Source organism: Gossypium arboreum, chromosome 3 (assembly GCF_025698485.1).
Source record: "Gossypium arboreum isolate Shixiya-1 chromosome 3, ASM2569848v2, whole genome shotgun sequence".
In the NCBI taxonomy this organism is placed as follows: domain Eukaryota; kingdom Viridiplantae; phylum Streptophyta; class Magnoliopsida; order Malvales; family Malvaceae; genus Gossypium; species Gossypium arboreum.
In genome coordinates this window covers 2184862-2202768 of record NC_069072.1, presented here as the reverse complement: position 1 = coordinate 2202768, position 17907 = coordinate 2184862, and the positions used below count along the sequence as shown (strand labels likewise).

At 30.6% G+C, this 17907-nt stretch overlaps 3 protein-coding genes across 7 annotated transcripts; 1 reads left to right on the top strand and 2 right to left on the bottom strand.

Moving 5' to 3' along the window:
• Nucleotides 1-315: 315 nt before the first annotated feature.
• Nucleotides 316-1220, bottom strand: LOC108475619 (uncharacterized). The gene is made up of 2 exons (XM_017777603.2): nt 682-1220; nt 316-578 (listed from the first exon to the last, which is right to left on the bottom strand). The coding sequence occupies exons 1-2, from the start codon at nt 1067-1069 to the stop codon at nt 487-489; spliced, it is 480 nt and encodes a 159-aa protein (XP_017633092.1). The 5' UTR covers nt 1070-1220; the 3' UTR covers nt 316-486.
• Nucleotides 1221-5688: 4468 nt separating this feature from the next.
• Nucleotides 5689-9651, bottom strand: LOC108474566 (pentatricopeptide repeat-containing protein At4g33990). 2 transcript variants are annotated; one of them, XM_017776534.2, is made up of 2 exons: nt 9501-9651; nt 5689-8719 (listed from the first exon to the last, which is right to left on the bottom strand). In XM_017776534.2, exons 1-2 carry the CDS (start codon nt 9506-9508, stop codon nt 6277-6279), a joined length of 2451 nt encoding a protein of 816 aa, XP_017632023.1. In that variant the 5' UTR covers nt 9509-9651; the 3' UTR covers nt 5689-6276. The 2 variants fall into 2 exon arrangements, with proteins under 2 accessions (XP_017632023.1, XP_052881353.1); XM_053025393.1 differs by having other exon boundaries at nt 9511-9645.
• Nucleotides 9652-13266: 3615 nt separating this feature from the next.
• On the top strand, nt 13267-16262 carry LOC108476359 (ABSCISIC ACID-INSENSITIVE 5-like protein 7). Of its 4 annotated transcripts, none has more exons than XM_017778555.2 (5): nt 13267-13494; nt 14307-15338; nt 15433-15504; nt 15596-15625; nt 15887-16262. In XM_017778555.2, exons 2-5 carry the CDS (start codon nt 14349-14351, stop codon nt 15959-15961), a joined length of 1167 nt encoding a protein of 388 aa, XP_017634044.1. In that variant the 5' UTR covers nt 13267-13494; nt 14307-14348; the 3' UTR covers nt 15962-16262. The 4 variants fall into 4 exon arrangements, with proteins under 4 accessions (XP_017634044.1, XP_052881352.1, XP_052881351.1 ...); XM_053025392.1 differs by having other exon boundaries at nt 14291-15338; XM_053025391.1 differs by lacking the exon at nt 13267-13494 and adding an exon at nt 13535-13839.
• Nucleotides 16263-17907: the final 1645 nt, after the last annotated feature.

Below are 17907 nucleotides of genomic sequence, written 5' to 3'. Positions count from 1 at the left end.
CAATTACATCCTAAACTATTAAAATTATATCATTTAAAATTATATCATTTAAGTCCTTTTGTTATTAAAACTATTAAATGTCACGTTAAATTCTACGTGAATAAATTTAAAATAATTTTTCTTAAATAAAAGATTACACAAAAAGTTTTCGAAAATTTCAAAATCAAAACATTTATATCAGCCATATAGTTTGATACAAAATTTTCATGTTCTTAATAATTTTAAATTATTGTTATTTTAAAATATATAATCATTAAAATGATTAATATTAATATATAAATAAAATTAGATTACAATGAAATGATAAGGCAAATATTGTCCAAAACCACCAAAAGCAATAATCAAAATTTATATTACAATGGAATGAAAATCATATATTACAAAAAAAAATTGAAATTCATAAATTATATAAAACTAAATGAAAATGTAATTAATTACATCAAATTCCATTATCCTTTTTATACAAAAAAACCCTCCAACGGCAAATCAATTTGGATTCCCTGAAATTTGCTGCACCGAGCAAGCCACCACCTGCGCCCATTGTCGCAACCTAGTCTTAACCGTTTGAGGATCATCGCCTATATCAAGAAATTCAAATAAAACAATCAAGAACCTGATTTTAATACGGTTAATTTCAACTTAATAAGAAAATTTAAAAATTACTTTAAATTTAAAACTGACCTTGATCAATTATGGTGTTTGTGCTGCCAGCGTCACTGAAAGATCCTATCGAAGATGCCGACGAAGTCCTCGACAATCTACAGCTGTACTGACGGTTGACTGCACAGTAGAACGGCAGAGCGGGTAAAGTATCGGATAACTTCGGATCCAATTCAGGCGAGTCGTGTTCGAAACCGAAACCTAACTCGATACAGCCTTTGAGCTCTTCCAAATCATCGTTTGAGAAGCTCTGAGATCGGCGGAGGCCGTGGCTGTGGCCGTGGCTTTCCTTCCGTCTCAGCCACGCCTCGTCTCGTTCCACGTCGGGAGACCACGAACGTTGCTTGTATAAAGGCCGTGGTTGTAGTTGAGGAGGTGGTGGAGGCGGAGGACGGTAACGTTTCGGCATGATTTCAGCAACGCCGTCACAAGCCGCTGTTTTCACGGCGGCTATGGTTTTTTGGAGGTCGGTTGGGGGGAACGAAGAAGGAAAATTTGGGACGTTTCTGGAAAGTGTTTAGTACGTTTCTCCAAAGTGTGAGTCTCTGTCTCTATATATATACGGTCATACACAGATATGGTTTTGTTTGGTTTGTTTTAATAATTTTGGTCAACTTTCTAAAAGGTCCCTGTATTATATATTTTAACGAATTTAATCTTTCTACTATAATTGTATCATTTCCTATCCCTTGTTTTTTATTTTAAAAATATGTAAATAAGGAAAAATAATAAATACAAATTAATGATAATAGAAAGATAAACATTTATTTCATAAATTTTAAAATATTTAAACTAATTTAAAACCCATTCAATTTTATACTCTCGATTCTTGGTTCAACCAACCGAACCATTTAGTTCCAACAATCATGCTAATTCCATTTTTTTCGTTAATTTTATCAAATAATTTAACACGACTTATTTCTTGTAACATGTGATGATATGATATATACTTCACAATATTTTTTATTCAATCGAATAAAAAAATATTGTAGAAGGACTAAATCGGCAAAATAAAAAAAATGGGAGGTAAGGTGGGTCAAAAGTGGGTCCACACAAAATTATAGAAGTTTCATTAATCATTAATGGGCACATGGGTAAAGCTGTCAATTAATAGTTAGTTTGTGAATTATTTATAAATTTATTAAATTCTTGTTTCGTGTGGGACGGTTTAAAGTTTCATTGGGCTTAAATAATTCGGGTCAGCTTATTTTTCAAGTTTAAATACCTATCTTAATTACATAACGTGAATTCCAATATTTGAAAATAAAATTATTTTTTTTTATTCTTTAATGTATCCCTATTAGTCTAGTAACTAATTTTTCACATTTTGTGGACTTATTAAGAGGTGAATCGACCATGAGTTTTAAAGCTACTCTATACCTAAGGCAAGAATTGAACTCACGACCACTAGGTAAAGTAGGAGAGACCTTTGTAGGGGCGAAGGCAGAAAATTTGTTTAGGAAGGCTGAAATTAAATTGTAGTTTTACTATAATAAAAATGCAATTTCACTATTTTATTAGCCTATATCTTTATGATTTTTAAATGATTAAATTAAATATTTATCATTTTAGTGGGACTAAAATGTAATTTTACTTTTATTAATTTAATATTTTTAAATTTTTAAGGGATTAAATGAATTTTTTTCATTTTAAAGGGCTAGGCTCCTACCACCCAGTAACTCACGCCTCTAGACCTTTGTCATCTCATCTAATTTCGTGATTAAATAAAATTAATATTTAATTTTTACTTAAATTAAAATGTTCAAATAGTTTAATGATAAAATTATATTTTTTAGTTAAATGACAAAAAAAAGTACTCATTTCAATATTTGTGTAAATTTTAGTTTTTTATTTATTTTATATTTCATGATTTTGAATATTTACTGATAGGATAATATTTGTAGATTTTTAATATTTAATTAGATTTTTTATTTTACAAAATTTGGAAAGTTAATTTACATGTTTGTAAAGTAAACACAAGACCTTAAATTATTATTTTTGTTAATTTATTGCATATAAATTATTGAACTATTAATTTTTTGTTATTTTTGGTTATAAATTGTTGAACGATTTATTTTTATGTTAATGATTTAATAATAAGGTTTAATAATGTTACCTAATTAGTAGGGCCGGCAACGGGGCAAATAGGGCTTGGCTCTCTAAAATGGAAAATTCTCATTTAGATCTTTTTCAATTTTATTAAATTATGAATAGTACATGGTAATTTTACAAATTGACCTCTCAAAAATGAGAAAATTTTGATTTATTCCTTCTAAAAACTATGAAGATGTAAACCAATATATTGGTAAAATTGTATTTTAGTTCTTATAAAATATATAACTTAGTTTTGGCCCCTCAAAAAAAAATTATGTTTCCACCCCTACTAGTCGAGCTAAATTTTCAATTTTCATAAAATATAAAAAGCTAATACGCTTGTTTAAGGATTGGGATATCTGCCCAAATGAGAAGTATTGTTGAATATTTGGAAGAGTATAGGCAATAAAATTAGGTTGTGTAAAATATGTGCCAAACTTGGACTATAACATTCAAGGCTCCAGCCCAAATTAATCGTTGAATATTAGAACGTAGCGTTTTATTTTATTATGTGTTATATGATTTATAACACATAAAGATTAAAGTTATAATATATAATACTATAATGTAAACATTAAAAAATATATTATATTTAAAAGTAATAAAAGTAAAATTTATATAAAATTATTAAATAGTAGATTAAAAATAATTTAAAATTATTTTTAAATTGTAGCCAACTCTAAATTGGTTTGCGTTTTGTCATTCACAAATATGGATGGACTCGATAAAACTTTAAGACGTTATTTTGGACTAGAATGACCTTAAGCAAGATTGCTTTAATACCATACAATGGCCTAACCCGACCCAACTTTATAACCAAGTAGAGACAACTTCCCAATATTTTAAAACTGGAATCCACAATTTTGTTTTGAGAGTTTCTATTTTACAAATAAATACCAGTGTAGAGAACTAAGACGTGGAACTAAGTCAATATAAAGCACAATAAGAACCAAAAAAAATTGGATAAATTCATTCAAGGCATAGACACATATTGGGATTAGAAATCCACGTATCGTAATTACACATAGTTGGACTTAAACTTGAATATTTAAGTATCCAAAGAATCCACCCTTAATCGACAATGCCAAAATTTAATTCGCACAAAATTCATAATTAATTATGTTATTATTAAAATTATTTTTTTCCTATTTTAATGGTTCTAGATGTTGTTAATTATAAATGGTTTAAATAAAAAATTGACTTGAAATTAAAACGTATTTTTCACTTAAGTGTTTTTTTTTTGTCAAAAGTGATATTTAAATTATTAATTTTGTTTCATTTCATCCCATAATACGATATTGAAGAATAATAACATGACACATGTCATGTCTTTATTAGACTATCATCCAATTTTTAAGTAGAATGAAAACTTTAAGTACCTAAACGAAAAATATATATAATTTGGAGGCCAATTTCGTAGTTAAACCAATTTCAAATACAAACTTATTAATAGTTGACTTGGGACAAGCCTTACCTTACCACAAGGGTCTGATCTGATGATTAATAAGTTGTCTAACCCTCATAAAAATATTCATATGAAATTAAAAAAATCCTGAAGAAAAGGGGATTTTGGCTGTTTATTGTCAAAAGGACTAAGCTGGCAATTATGAAGACTTGTGAGGACTAATGAAGTCAAACTACTGTGAATGATCTTTTTTCTCCCTGTTTCCATGTTGGCATGAAGCATAGTCCAGATAAGCAGATGGACCCCTTGTCATTTCTTCCAAGCTGGCACCTTCCACCTCTACACCTCACAATATTAAAGTCAAATTCTATAAAAAGTATCTCTCTTATGTGTTTTTTTGCAGATTTAGTCCCTCTGTTATTATCTTATTCCACTTTGTCATTTTTAACTTTGAAGAATTGTAAAAAGAAAAATTGAAAAGAGTTGACAACAAGATTAAAAAATACACATTTCAAAAAAGTAAAAGAGCTAAAGAGATCGAATTCTGTCATTAGTCTATGTGTAAGTTACGGATTTAATTTTTGTGCTTAATTTTGATTATTTTTAGTCTTTCTTTTTTTACTTTTCAAATTTTGGTATGATTATATTCTGTTAAGTTAAATTGTGTATTTTAAAATCTTATGCAATAAATATATTATATTATTTCTACATATAATTATACAAAATTACGTCATTTTAATTAATGAATTTAACAAATGAAGGTTTGAATCAAGATTAAAAATTCAAAATTCAAAACGTATAAAAATTAAAAATGATCAAATTGAAAAATATGTAATAAATTTGCAACTTACGCATAGTATGAGACTAATAGGTAAGTTTGACATAGCGTACATAATCGATACTATTTGAAACAAGATTAAGATTTTAAATTTTAAAAAATATATATATAAGGACTAAATTTACAAATTATATATATATATATATATATATATATTGATTAATAACAAATTTTAATCATCTAAAAATATCAAATTACAGCATAAAGACTAAAATCACCAAAAAAAATAGTACAAGAATATTTCAAAATTTATATAATACAAAAGTTAAAAATATGTCACAAGTCTTTGTACTTTTCATAAATTTAAAATTTATTCTCTTTATTTTTTTTAAGAATTTAATCTTTACTTTTCAAATTTCAAAATTTAAATCAAATTATTTACATTGTTATATATATTTTTAAAATCGGTTGGTGCGATAAAAATATATATACTCGTTGCCATGTAACAAAAAAATGACGATACAATATACCTAAATTACCTAAATTAATTTAACAAAACAATTTTAACAATGTTAACGGTTAGACTTGAATTTTGAAATCTGAAAATACTAACTTCTAAATTTACAAAAACTACAATGACTTATGACATATTTTAACAAATTTTTTTAGCATTAGACTAATTTAACCACCAGTTTATTAGTCCAACTAATTCAACCGGTTCGATTAATAAATCATTAAAAATTTCACAAAATTTATTAAAAATCCAATTCAAAGGTCCAATTCAATGAGCTTTTTGTTGGGTTCAACTGTTCTATACCGATTCTTGAATCAATCAGCTCAATGTCCTCTGGACCAATAATCCAGCCAGTTCCCATTCCAACCAACCCGACCAGAATTTTAACCAAATACAAATTATTTACGTATCAAAATTTATATATAAATATAAAACACATTAATCAGACATGTTGAAAGAAAGCACAAAGTAATTAGACTTCAGAGAATGGCAAAAATGATGAGGTTTTCTATTAAGTCATATCGGTTTGCAGATTTGAATGGGTACATCATCCTGAAAGTATGGTTCACCGGTAATCAATCCAAGCTCCGGTTCAACTGCCTGAGCATATAAAGAGCCAACCCCATTTTCATGATGCCGAAAAATGGCTCGAACCAGGCTTGATGGTCTCTCTCAGTACAGCAGATTTGAATGAGTACATCTTGTTGTCTGATAAAGTGCAACTCAAGCCGGAAGTATGGTTTAATGATAATCAATCCAAGTTCCGGCTCAACGGCTTAAGCTTTATAGAGTGTACTCCGTTCTTGTTGTTTCTCGAATTCATGTTTACCAATAGTCACTGCAAGAGCAAACCCCGTCTTTGAAATGATGAAAACGGTTGGAATCCCGTACAATGATCTCTCTCTCAGTGATTTTAGATATGTACTTGGTTGCGTTGTGACAATCACCACAAACTCTCAGGTTCTTGAATATTCGAATAGGAGTTTTAGGAGGGGTACTGATAATCCCGAATGCAATCGCCAATCTCTCGCTATGACTCATAAGGATATGCTCCTTCTCATCTTCTTCGACATCCTGCAAAACGAAACTGTAGTCTGGAACATAGCCTAGACTTTTCATTTTAGCATTCAAATTCCTCAACTCCTTGTATATCTCCTCGCATTTCGGATGGCTTTGATTTCCAGTATAAAAGACATCGACCTTGTTATTCGCCTCAATCGAGCTCCATCCAGGAGTTTTCCTCAATCCCATATCTCTGGCTAGTGTTCTTACTTTATCTACTCCTTCCCATTTCCCAATATTCGCATAAATGTTAGACATCAGAACATAGTACCCGACATTCTCGGAATCCACTTGAAACAAACGTTCGGATGCAAAAGCGCCCAAATCGATGTTTCCATGTATTCTACAAGCACCAAGAAGGGCACCCCAAACAGATGCATCGGGTTTTACTGGCATGTCTTTTATAAAATTATATGCCTTCTCTAGATGCCCAGCTCGACCAAACATATCTACCATGCAACCATAATGCTTCAAAATAGGCTCAATCCCGTATTCTTCCCGCATCACATTAAAGCACCACTGACCCTCTTCAACTAAACCTGAATGGCTACAAGCTGAGAGCAGTGATACAAAAGTTACGTGGTCCGGCTTCACTCTCTCTTCTCGCATTTCTCTAAATAGTTTTATAGCTTTCTCAGCATGCCCGTGAATTCCGTGACAAGATATTATGGCATTCCAGGGGACAGATGTCATTTTCGGTACTTCATAGAACAAGGACATAGCATCATCTAATTTCCCACATTTCCCATACATGTCAATGAGGCAGGTTCCGACAAAGATATCCAGATAGAGCGATGACTTAACCAACAGTCCGTGAACCCGCATCCCTTGTTGCAAGGCGCCTATATTGGAATAAGCAGGTAAAATGCTGACCCAAGTCGCTTGATTCGGTGCTATTTCCTTTTGCATCATGTCGAATACTTCGATTGCCTCGCTTGCCAAACCATTCTGAGTGTAACCGGTGATTAAAGTGTTCCAAGATACCACGTCTTTAACCGGAAGGGCTTCAAAAACTGCACCTGCAGAACTCATATCACCAAGTTTACTGTACATGTCCACCACTGAATTTCCGGAGATGACATCTTTCAGAATCCAACCTCTCCTCATGACAAATCCATGGACGGACTTACCATTCCAAGAATCACCTAATTGAGCAACGATAGATGATAGACTCACCAGTGTCAGGTAATCAGGACTAATTCCACTTAGTTGCATGTCGTAGAATAAAGCTAGCGCCCTGGTCGGATCATCATTCTGCTCGTAAGCAGAGGTTATCGAGTTCCAAGAGACCACATCCCTTACTACCATGTTATCAAAAACCTTCTGCGCAATTGCCAACTCACCAAATTTCGCGTACATGTTAATCAAAGCATTAGATACGAACAAATCATACTCCAACCCACGTTTTATAGAATATACATGAATCGACATTCCATTTAAAATATCGTCTAACTGTGCACAAATAGGAAGAATGCTAACTATAGTAACCGGATCCATCAGTACCCCTTCTGATCTCATCTCATTCAAAACATCTAATGCCTCCGCAGCATTGCTGTTTTGACAGTATCCAGAAATCATTGCATTCCAAGAACCCATATCTCGTACTGGCATATCATCAAATAATTTACGAGCATTGCCTAAAGCTCTGAATCGGGTATACATGTGAACCAAGGAAGCGGTGACAAAGACATCCCATTCAAAGCCCAGTTTTAGTACCAAGCAATGTATCCTCATCCCATCGAGTGGATTTTTACAAGCTTTTAGCACGGGAGCAAAAGTGTAGAAATCAGGTCGAAGACCAGAGGTCAAGAAAAACTGATAGAAACAATCTACAGCTTCCCGAAAATGACCCGTTCGAACATAAGCAGAAACCATTGAATTCCAGGTATAAACATCTTTGTTGGGTATTTGATCAAATGTGCGGCGCGAGAATGAGACATCGCCAAGGTAGGCATAAACATTAACAAGCTTGGCAGAAAAAAAGATGCTTCGAGCTTTCCCCGCAACAACAACAAGGGCATGGAGGAGCTTGGCAAGGTGCAACCGGTTGCAGGATTTGAATAGACGATCGAAATCGATCCTCTTGTCACCGTCTTCATCTGATGTGCGTTGAAGAGCATTCACGGATGTTGAAAACAAGGTGCGACGAGCTTGAAACAACGGCAAACTTTCGGAAATATGCCTACTTCTGTAGGTGGACACCAATCTGAGTAAAATAGATAATACATAAGGCATACTGCAAATTGGATTTAGAAACAAAAAATATGGCCTAAGTCTAGCAATTACAAGGCACAAACACCAGTAGCTATCAACAAAGAAATTCTGTTCAACCTGTTACCTATGCAGTAATTAGATATATATTTGTTGAGAGATTTCCGACTTCTTTTACAGAAGTCTTCTAAGTGTAGCTCACCCAAAGCCAGCAAACCCCTCAACACGTCTAGTATTGTCCCAGCTCGAGGTTTTGTCTCCTGATTCCATCGAGAGCCTCATGGGATTCACTTGATCAACTTGATCAGGTTATCGGCACAATCAGACGAGGCACCCCCACTCCGCGAATCCTGCATGGTTCTCAACGGAGTTGGGAGACAAAACCCAGACCAAGGACATTACCAGACATGTTGAAGGCTCCACTGGCTCTGAGCAAACTAATACTTCGAAAACTTCACCTAGAAGGGGTCGGAAATCACTCAAAAATATTTATCTAATTAATCTAATTAACAAAGAACAGTAACCCAATATAGATTCTATGGTTCCCCTATGATATCTAATTAGAAAATTCAAGTTACAGATAATTGTGAATATTAAGTGGTGAAATGGAAACATAATCTTCACCTTTTTTCCTCAATCCAATAAAAACGTATTCTGAGAATGACCCCATCATTAAACTAAATGCAAAAGCATTAATAAAATCTCTTGAACTACCCAGTGTTCTAAATTGAATGTAAACAAAAGGGAAAAAATAAAAAAAGCTCGGATAATCATACCTGAACATACATATAAATGTTATGGTAAAGACGATGTTGCAAAAATGAGTGTACAAATTCGAATGACGATATGCCGAGTTGCAGAGAGCAAGGGTGGGCCAATTAGGGTTTTAGAAATTAGGTATTAAAGCCATTAACGTTTCCTCAAGTTAAAATTCAAGTCACTCAACCGTTATGAGGAAAAGTGACGTGGCCTTTTGCATATTAACACATTTAATCCTCATTACTTACACATTTAAATAATTTAATCCTCAAACACATATAATTAAATTATTATTTATATATTACGGAAAATTACAAAATATTTAATTAAAATTACAATGCTCAAATATTCATTTAGCCCCTTGAACTTGACACCTTCTCTCAACTGGGTACTTATAAAATATTTAAAATTTTAAAGTATTTATATAAAATTTTAAAATATAAAATAAACTATAAATCATAAAAATATATGTATCTAAAAATTTTAAAAATATTACAAAAACAAATAAAATTCAAGTTAGAAAAATCGAAAAGGCAGATAATTTAATTTTTATCTAAATAAATTAGACAACGATAAATTATACAATAAATTCTATTTAAATTTTAATAAACTTCGTTAAGTTAAACAAGCAATCAAATATATTTAAATTTTAATCTCTTTCTTTGGTTTTTTTTATAGAATGTCTAAAATTACCCATAACTTCTCCCAACTCATAAATAGGAAGATAGTGTGCTTCAGCGCACTTGAAACCACATCTTCCTGTATTGACAATAATGCCCATGTCAATCGAGCTAATACTCAATTGACTTTAATAGAAGAATTTTAACTATGTTAACATCTGTACTTACATTTCTAAATTTGAATTGTATGAAAGCTACATTCGTCTAAATAAAAATAGAAAGATTAAACCCAAATCTAGAAATAATACAATTATTTTATGTTTTAATCATGACTTAAATCCTTGTATTTTTAACTATTTCTTTTCTAATTTTCAACATTTTAATTCCCATACTTGTTAATAGATCTCCTTTAAATTTAAATACATAGTGTTTCAATATTCAATTTTTGATTTAAAGTTTAAATATTATTTGATAAAACTTATTCAAATTACATAAATCAAATCATAGTATTTGAATTAAATTTTAATTATAAATTAAATAAGTAAAATGAATAAATTTTAAAATTTTAAAATTAAAACATTAAATTTCAAAAAAAATTGTTATTCTGTTTCTATGTGCATTGTGTAGTTTATATTTATTCAAAAAACATGCAGAGTTTCATCATAATCATGTGCATTTGGTGCAACACATGTGATGATGATATGGTGTGACCCTATGACATGTGAAATCCATTTCATTCTTAAAAAAAATATATTAATTTTGTATATTTTATTTAATACCACTGTTTAACTATCAATTGAGTTTTAGTTCGATTAGTATTAATAATGTTGTCAGTGCAGGAGAACGTGAATTCGAGTGCGCTAAAACACATTATCCTTCTATTTAAGGGTTGGAAAGAATGTTATGGATACCTCGTATGTATTCAAATTGGACTAACAAATAATTTTTTTTAAATATTTACTAATATTATTGTATTAAAAACAACAATTAATTATTTTATTCAATATTTCAAATACATTTCAAATTAAATTCATCGACAAAATCTCAATTGTATCACTTTTTTTATAAATAAAATGAAAAATTACATTAAAGTAAATTGAGCAAAAACACCACTAATTTTGTCCTATTGGAGGAACTCTGAGACCTCGATTGGTGCTACATAAAAAACTTGCAACCTTGACCTTCATGTTAAGCTCAACTTGACTAAATAATCGGTAACTAAGTTACATTATCTAGGAATAAATCTTACCCTCTATTACCCTTCAGTTCACATAATCTCTTTAATCCTCCTTACCACAGTGATTATTGAGTCTACCATCTCATTATTGTATAAAATTCCGACCACTTTCAAATTATCTATCTGAATAATGGCCCTTTTAATATCTTTATCGAATAGAACCAATTATATCACTTTTTAGTTGTTTTATTGAGTATAATATTATATTAAAAACAATAATTAATTGTTTTATTCATCATTTCAAATTACAATCATTAATAAACACTTTAATTATATCACATCTACAATTGAATAAAATATTTTATTTTACAATATACATTTTCTTTGTCGGAAAGAAGTAAAGTAGAAATTATTTTCAATAGAATTAACGTTAACTGAAAATTTAAATATATAATTCAATTTATTTTTTACTTCATATATTTTTTAAGATTAATCAAATATTATTTATAATGAATACTAATTTTTAATATATTAAATAAAAATTTTACAAATTAAGATTTAAAATAAATACTAATAAATTATTGAAAATTGTGATCGCATCGTCAATATACACAATTTTTTATCATGTGAACAAAACGTGATAAATTAAAATCTTACTCCTAACTCAAAGGAACCATCCGATCAATCTTGTTGGAAAGCAGATCCAACGGCTGTGAAAACCACACGTTTCTCTAAGTAATTCGGTAATGTAAAGTCAAAATTCAAACCAAAACTTTAGTGGCCCACGTTGCATGATCTCATCCACTAAAGCAATCTCATCCAACTCGAATACTATAACAAAACAGGTCAAATTTGATATTAGTCCCTCTACTATGCTTAAATTTGAGATTTAGTATTATATTTTAATTTTGAATATTATAACATATATACTCGAAGATGATTTAGATGTATAATTTAAATTATGTCTCACGTATGATTTGGATGAAAAATAATTTTAAATAAATATATATTTATAAAGATTTTGTTTATCAATTAAATCATAGGTTTGTGGTAAAATATTTATGTAAAATCCTCATCAAATTTGGGTGTTCAATCCCTAAATATTTGGTTTATTACTTTTTAATAGTAAATTTTCAAGTCATTTTTTGATTCAGTTGATATTCAATTAATTTAGAGTTGTTCATGGACTAAGTCGAGTCTTAATAAAATTTAGGCCCGATTATCAATCTCGGGCTCAATCCTTTCCAAAAAATAGGCCTAAATTTCTGCTCAAATCTAATTTTGATAAAAATGCTAAAATTTGGACTCATATTTTTTTAAATTTATTTTTATATAATTTTTTAAATAGATAATACATCAAATACATTGAAAATATTAAAATAGATGTTTCTCAACAAATTAAAAATAAATTTAGAAAAGTCTTTATACTTAAATAAAACTAAGATAAGTACAATTTAATAAACAAATACTTTTAAAATAGTACAAAAGTAAAACAAGTATTATATAATATCCAAATATTAACAACATAATAATAAATTTGTAGCAAAATAGTTGCAAAAAGTGAGAAAACAACAGCAAAATACGAAAAAACAACAACAAAAATACTAGGGCTTTTTTTTAATTGAAAATTCGGGCAGACCTTAGAAAAAACTTATCTGAGGCCCGACACATTTTTTAAATTAATATTGTTTTTTTGCCAAACCCTATTTTTTTATTATATTTTTGTCCAAACCATCCCATTTTTCGAGTGATTCGACTCATGGACAACTCTAAATTAACTTAGTAAAAAAAATTATAAATCCACGTCAACATTTTAACCAAAAACAATTAACTGTATTACTTACTCGAGATGAGTAGGATTTAGATTATTTCAAATAAAATATATAAACTAATATCATATTTGAACATAATATAGGGACTAAGACAATAATTTAACCTTACAAACGATAGAAAATTACAATTAAATCCTCTCAGAAATCTGGGGAAAAAGCTGCTTATATTTGGACTAAGTGTCGAGGCGACAATAGACACTTGTCGTCTCCACAAAGCTAAAGCCTCCCCTCTGTATTTTTTTTTCCCTTTCTTCAAAGAAAAAACGACACAATTTTCAGCTCGCTCTAGTCCATCACCACCACACACTCTCGATTTTCAACAAATTTTTTTATTTTATTTTCTGGGTTTTAATTTTAAACCCGAAAAAATAAAAATTTAAAGGTAAAGAAAAAAAATCACAAAAGAAGCAGTCTCTTTCGTTTCTTCTATCACTATTATACTTTACCCTTTCTCTCCCTTTTTCTTCCTTTGTTCTTTACTGTTTTATATATTTTTTTTGTTATTTTTGTTTGCCTTTTTTGGTAATTTTAGTTTTGCTTGATTAAAGAAACTATTTTGAATGTTTTAATGAAGGATTTTGTTACCTGAGCTAATTTAGCTGCTTTTAAAAAAAAAAAATTTAAAAATATATAATTTTCCTTCATTTGATTTTCTTTTTGTTACTGGGTTTGATTTTTTTTTAACATTTTAACATGTTGTTGATGGGTTTTATGGTTAAAAATTTGGGTTGGTTTTAGATTTTGTTAAAGCTTTGATTTTTTTTTCATTTTCTGTGTTAATTAGCTTCTACCTCTAGGATTAATAAATTGTTTGCGGATCTGGATATTATATCTACACCTTCTGCTTTATCTTTATTATCTGCATAATTTGGATGGATTTACAAGAAAATTTGTTTGTTTATATGTATAATTGTATATTTTCTACTATTTGTTGAAGAGAATGTTGAAAATTTCAAGCTTTTAACATGAAAGTTTTGGTCTATTGTTTTGCTCATTGTATGCTATGATTAGATTTAATTTTGGTTTAATAGAATTTGGTATTAAAATGGCTGTAATTGGAACTATAATGAGAATGATATATATGATTAGCTTGCACTTTGCTTTGTTTGGTGAACATGTATTAGATCTTAAGTTAAAGAAAAGGAAAGTGAATGTCATAATCATCTCATCTACTTTAGTTGATGGAATTTATAGGGCAATTTGAATTGTGGCCATAATATTTTGCTGTTGTGGAAAATGGGATCTCATTTAAATTTCAAGAACTTTGGTGGTGATGGGAACAACGGGTCGAAGCCGGTTGCAAATTCGCCATTGGTTAGGCAGTCATCTATATATTCATTGACCTTTGATGAGTTGCAGAGCACTTTTGGTGGACTTGGGAAGGATTTTGGGTCAATGAATATGGATGAATTGTTGAGGAATATATCGACAGCGGAAGAGACTCAATCAGCTATGACGGCTTCGGTTAGTGTGGGTGAAGGAGGAGGTGTTTCTGGTGGGAATTTGCAGAAACAAGGGTCGTTGACATTGCCGAGGACTTTGAGTCAAAAAACGGTCGATGAAGTATGGAAGTACTTGATGAAAGAAAGTGATGGTGGCAGTAACAATGGAAGTACTGGTGGAGAAGTGAATTTGCCGCAGAGGCAACAGACGTTAGGAACGATGACGCTTGAGGAGTTCTTGGCAAGGGCAGGTGTTGTAAGGGAAGATATGCAACAGATTGGGATGGTGAACAATGGTGGATTCTTTGCTGACAACTCGGCTTTAGCTCTTGGGTTTCAACAGGCAAATACAAACAATGGGTTTGCAAGTGGAGTCAAATCATCGTCACAGCTGCAACAGCAGCCACAGCCACTCTTTCCCAAGCAACAAGTAGTTGCTTTTGCTCCTCCTATGCACCTTATGAACGGGACACAGCTCGCTAGTCCGGGTGCTAAGGGTTCAGTGGTTGGAATTGGTGACCCTTCTATGAATAATAACCTGGTTCAGACCACAGGACTGCAGGGTGGTGGGATAGGGATAGTTGGTTTAGGCTCACCCGCAAGCCAGATATCTTCTGATGTGGTTTCGAAGAACAGCACCGATACCACTTCGCCTTCACCAGTTCCTTACATATTTGGCCGAGGAAGAAAATGCAGTGCAAATTTGGAGAAAGTAGTTGAGAGAAGGCAAAGGAGAATGATTAAGAACAGAGAGTCAGCTGCAAGATCACGAGCTCGCAAGCAGGTGAGTTGGGTCATTTAGCCTCCATTTTGTTTTGTGTATGAATAAAGCTCGTTTATGTGGATATATTGAATCAACTGTTGTGAGTTTCTTGTAGGCCTATACATTGGAACTCGAAGCAGAGGTGGCAAAGCTTAAAGAAATGAACCAAGAATTGTTGAAGAAACAGGTTCCTATTATCTGCTAACTAAGATTCTTCATGTTTTATTGAAAAAACGTGGGGTAGACGGCCCTCCTTAACTATACTTTGGTTGGTGCAGGAAGAAATGATGGAAATGCAGAAAAACCAGGTAATGCTCCTTGATTTTAGATTTGTTGCAACTTGAAAAGCCTAAAGAACTAGAAACTTTCGGAAACTATAGTATAATGACATACGGATATTCATCGAAATGCTGTCGTGTTTTAGGATGTTCCTTTCGATGCACCGTATTTTCACATAGCGATAGCAGTAAAACGCATATCCCGTATAACATACATGTTTTGTCTCTTTCTATTGCTAACCTCATTATAATGCCGATATGTATCGGTTTTCCGTTGCCTAATTTGAACAGATGCTAGAGAAAGCGAATCGACCATGGGGACGTAAAAGACAATGCTTGAGAAGAACAATAACATGCCCTTGGTAGAAAATCTTGGCTGGCGGTACGAACATGAGGGAATTGCAGCGTGCATCGATCATCGATCATCGATCATCTGTATTGATGCTCAAAAGGGGTAGGCATCTGTATGTATAGAATCAAAAAGGGTTTTTGAGATGTATATTATGAACATCATACTATTAGTTTTGTATATTAGATTTTTCTTTATTGGCTTCGATCTTCAGTTTTGCTTATCAGATGGTATAAACCTTGACACAAACAAAGGGATGTAGGAAAAAAAAACTTGGCTGTTTTAAGTAACCATGGTTAGTTTTTAACCTCCATTAAATCTCACTCTTAAAATTTAGAACACATTCTCCATCTTTGTAGCAAATAAGCTTAAGTTCATGAGCTTTCTATATTCCTTGGTTATGTCTCATTTGGTCTCTTTAGTCCCTATACTTTATAATTTGATCCTTCTACTCTTTATAACTTCATTACCTAGCCTAAATAATTAATATCATTAACTGTTCTGGTTTAAGAAAAACACTTGTTTTAACTCATCATGTTAATATAGATTTTTTTTTAATTGTGCGTGTTGAGAAGCGTACTTTTAAGGGAAATCTACGTCAATATTTTAAATTAACGGTGTTAAGTATTTGGACCAATTAATAATAGTATCAAAGTAGAATACTAAATTATGTCAATTAAAGAATGAATATTAAATTGAGACAAGTAGAGGGATTGAAGCCATGATTTGACCATTTTTTGTTTTGGTTTTATGAAGTTAATTGATTTGGATTTTTTTTTTTTTTGTGTGTTGTTGGAATTAGACTAGACCAATCTGTTGGATTGAGAATCGAACAAGACTCTCAAAGGACTAGCAAAAAATCGAAAACTAAGTAAAAAATTTAGTAGTTGAATTGGTTTTAAGAGTGAGCAAGATTCGATTCGATTCGAAAAAGTTGAGAAAAAATTTGAATTTTGAGTTAATCGAATTGAATTATTCGAGTTTTGAGTTTAGTCGAGTTAAATTTTACAATTCAAATAATAAATTAGTAGTTATTGCTAATTTTGAAAATGAGCAAAATTATCTCTCTCAACAAAAATTATAAAAAGAAATCAAAATAAAATTTAAAATTCAAAATATTTATAAAAATTTCAAATTTCATTTTTTTAAATTATAATTTTTTAAAAATTCTAAAAACATATAAAGAAAGTTAAAATTTTAAAAATATTCTAAAATAATAATGTTGGAACTAAATAAGTTTATTAGCAATTCAAATTTATAATACTAAAATATCTTCTTCTTTTTAATTAGTTTGCTTTAAAAAATTTTAAAATATACATGGTTCAATTTATGTACTTTAACATGAAATTAGTTATATTGTAATAATATTTTAATTTCACATGCTTAGGTTTTAATTTAACTTGAACAATTTTACTTGATTCGACTCGAATTTCATTCTATTTGACTCAATTCGAAAAAATTCAAATCAAGTTAGAATGATAAAATATAACTCGTCAACTCATTTACATTTTATTTCGATCAAAAGCTCACCCCTAATTAGTTTTATAAACTTTTTATTTATTTTTTGAATTATTAAATCATTTAACCATCAATCCGGTTATTAGAATCATTTCTATTGAAATTAAATTAGATCAGTTGAATTTAAAACTAACTTTTACATTGATTTAGAAGAAGACAAAAATTGATTAACTCAGAACTAAAAATCAACAATTAAACTGAATTTTATAATTTTAATAATTTATTTAATTTAAATGGGTACAAGTAACTGGAAAATGGGTGACTTAAAGATCGATTAAAACATTAGGTTTGAGATGTGCAGAAGAACAACCTTAAAAGAAAGAACAAAAGACGTGCACGTTTAGCTTTTGTACTTTTTGTCTTGGTGCTAGACATGTTCTAATCTTGTACTGAACTGAAACAGGTGGCAAAATCAAAGCCTCATCTTTCAAAAAGCCCTTTATCC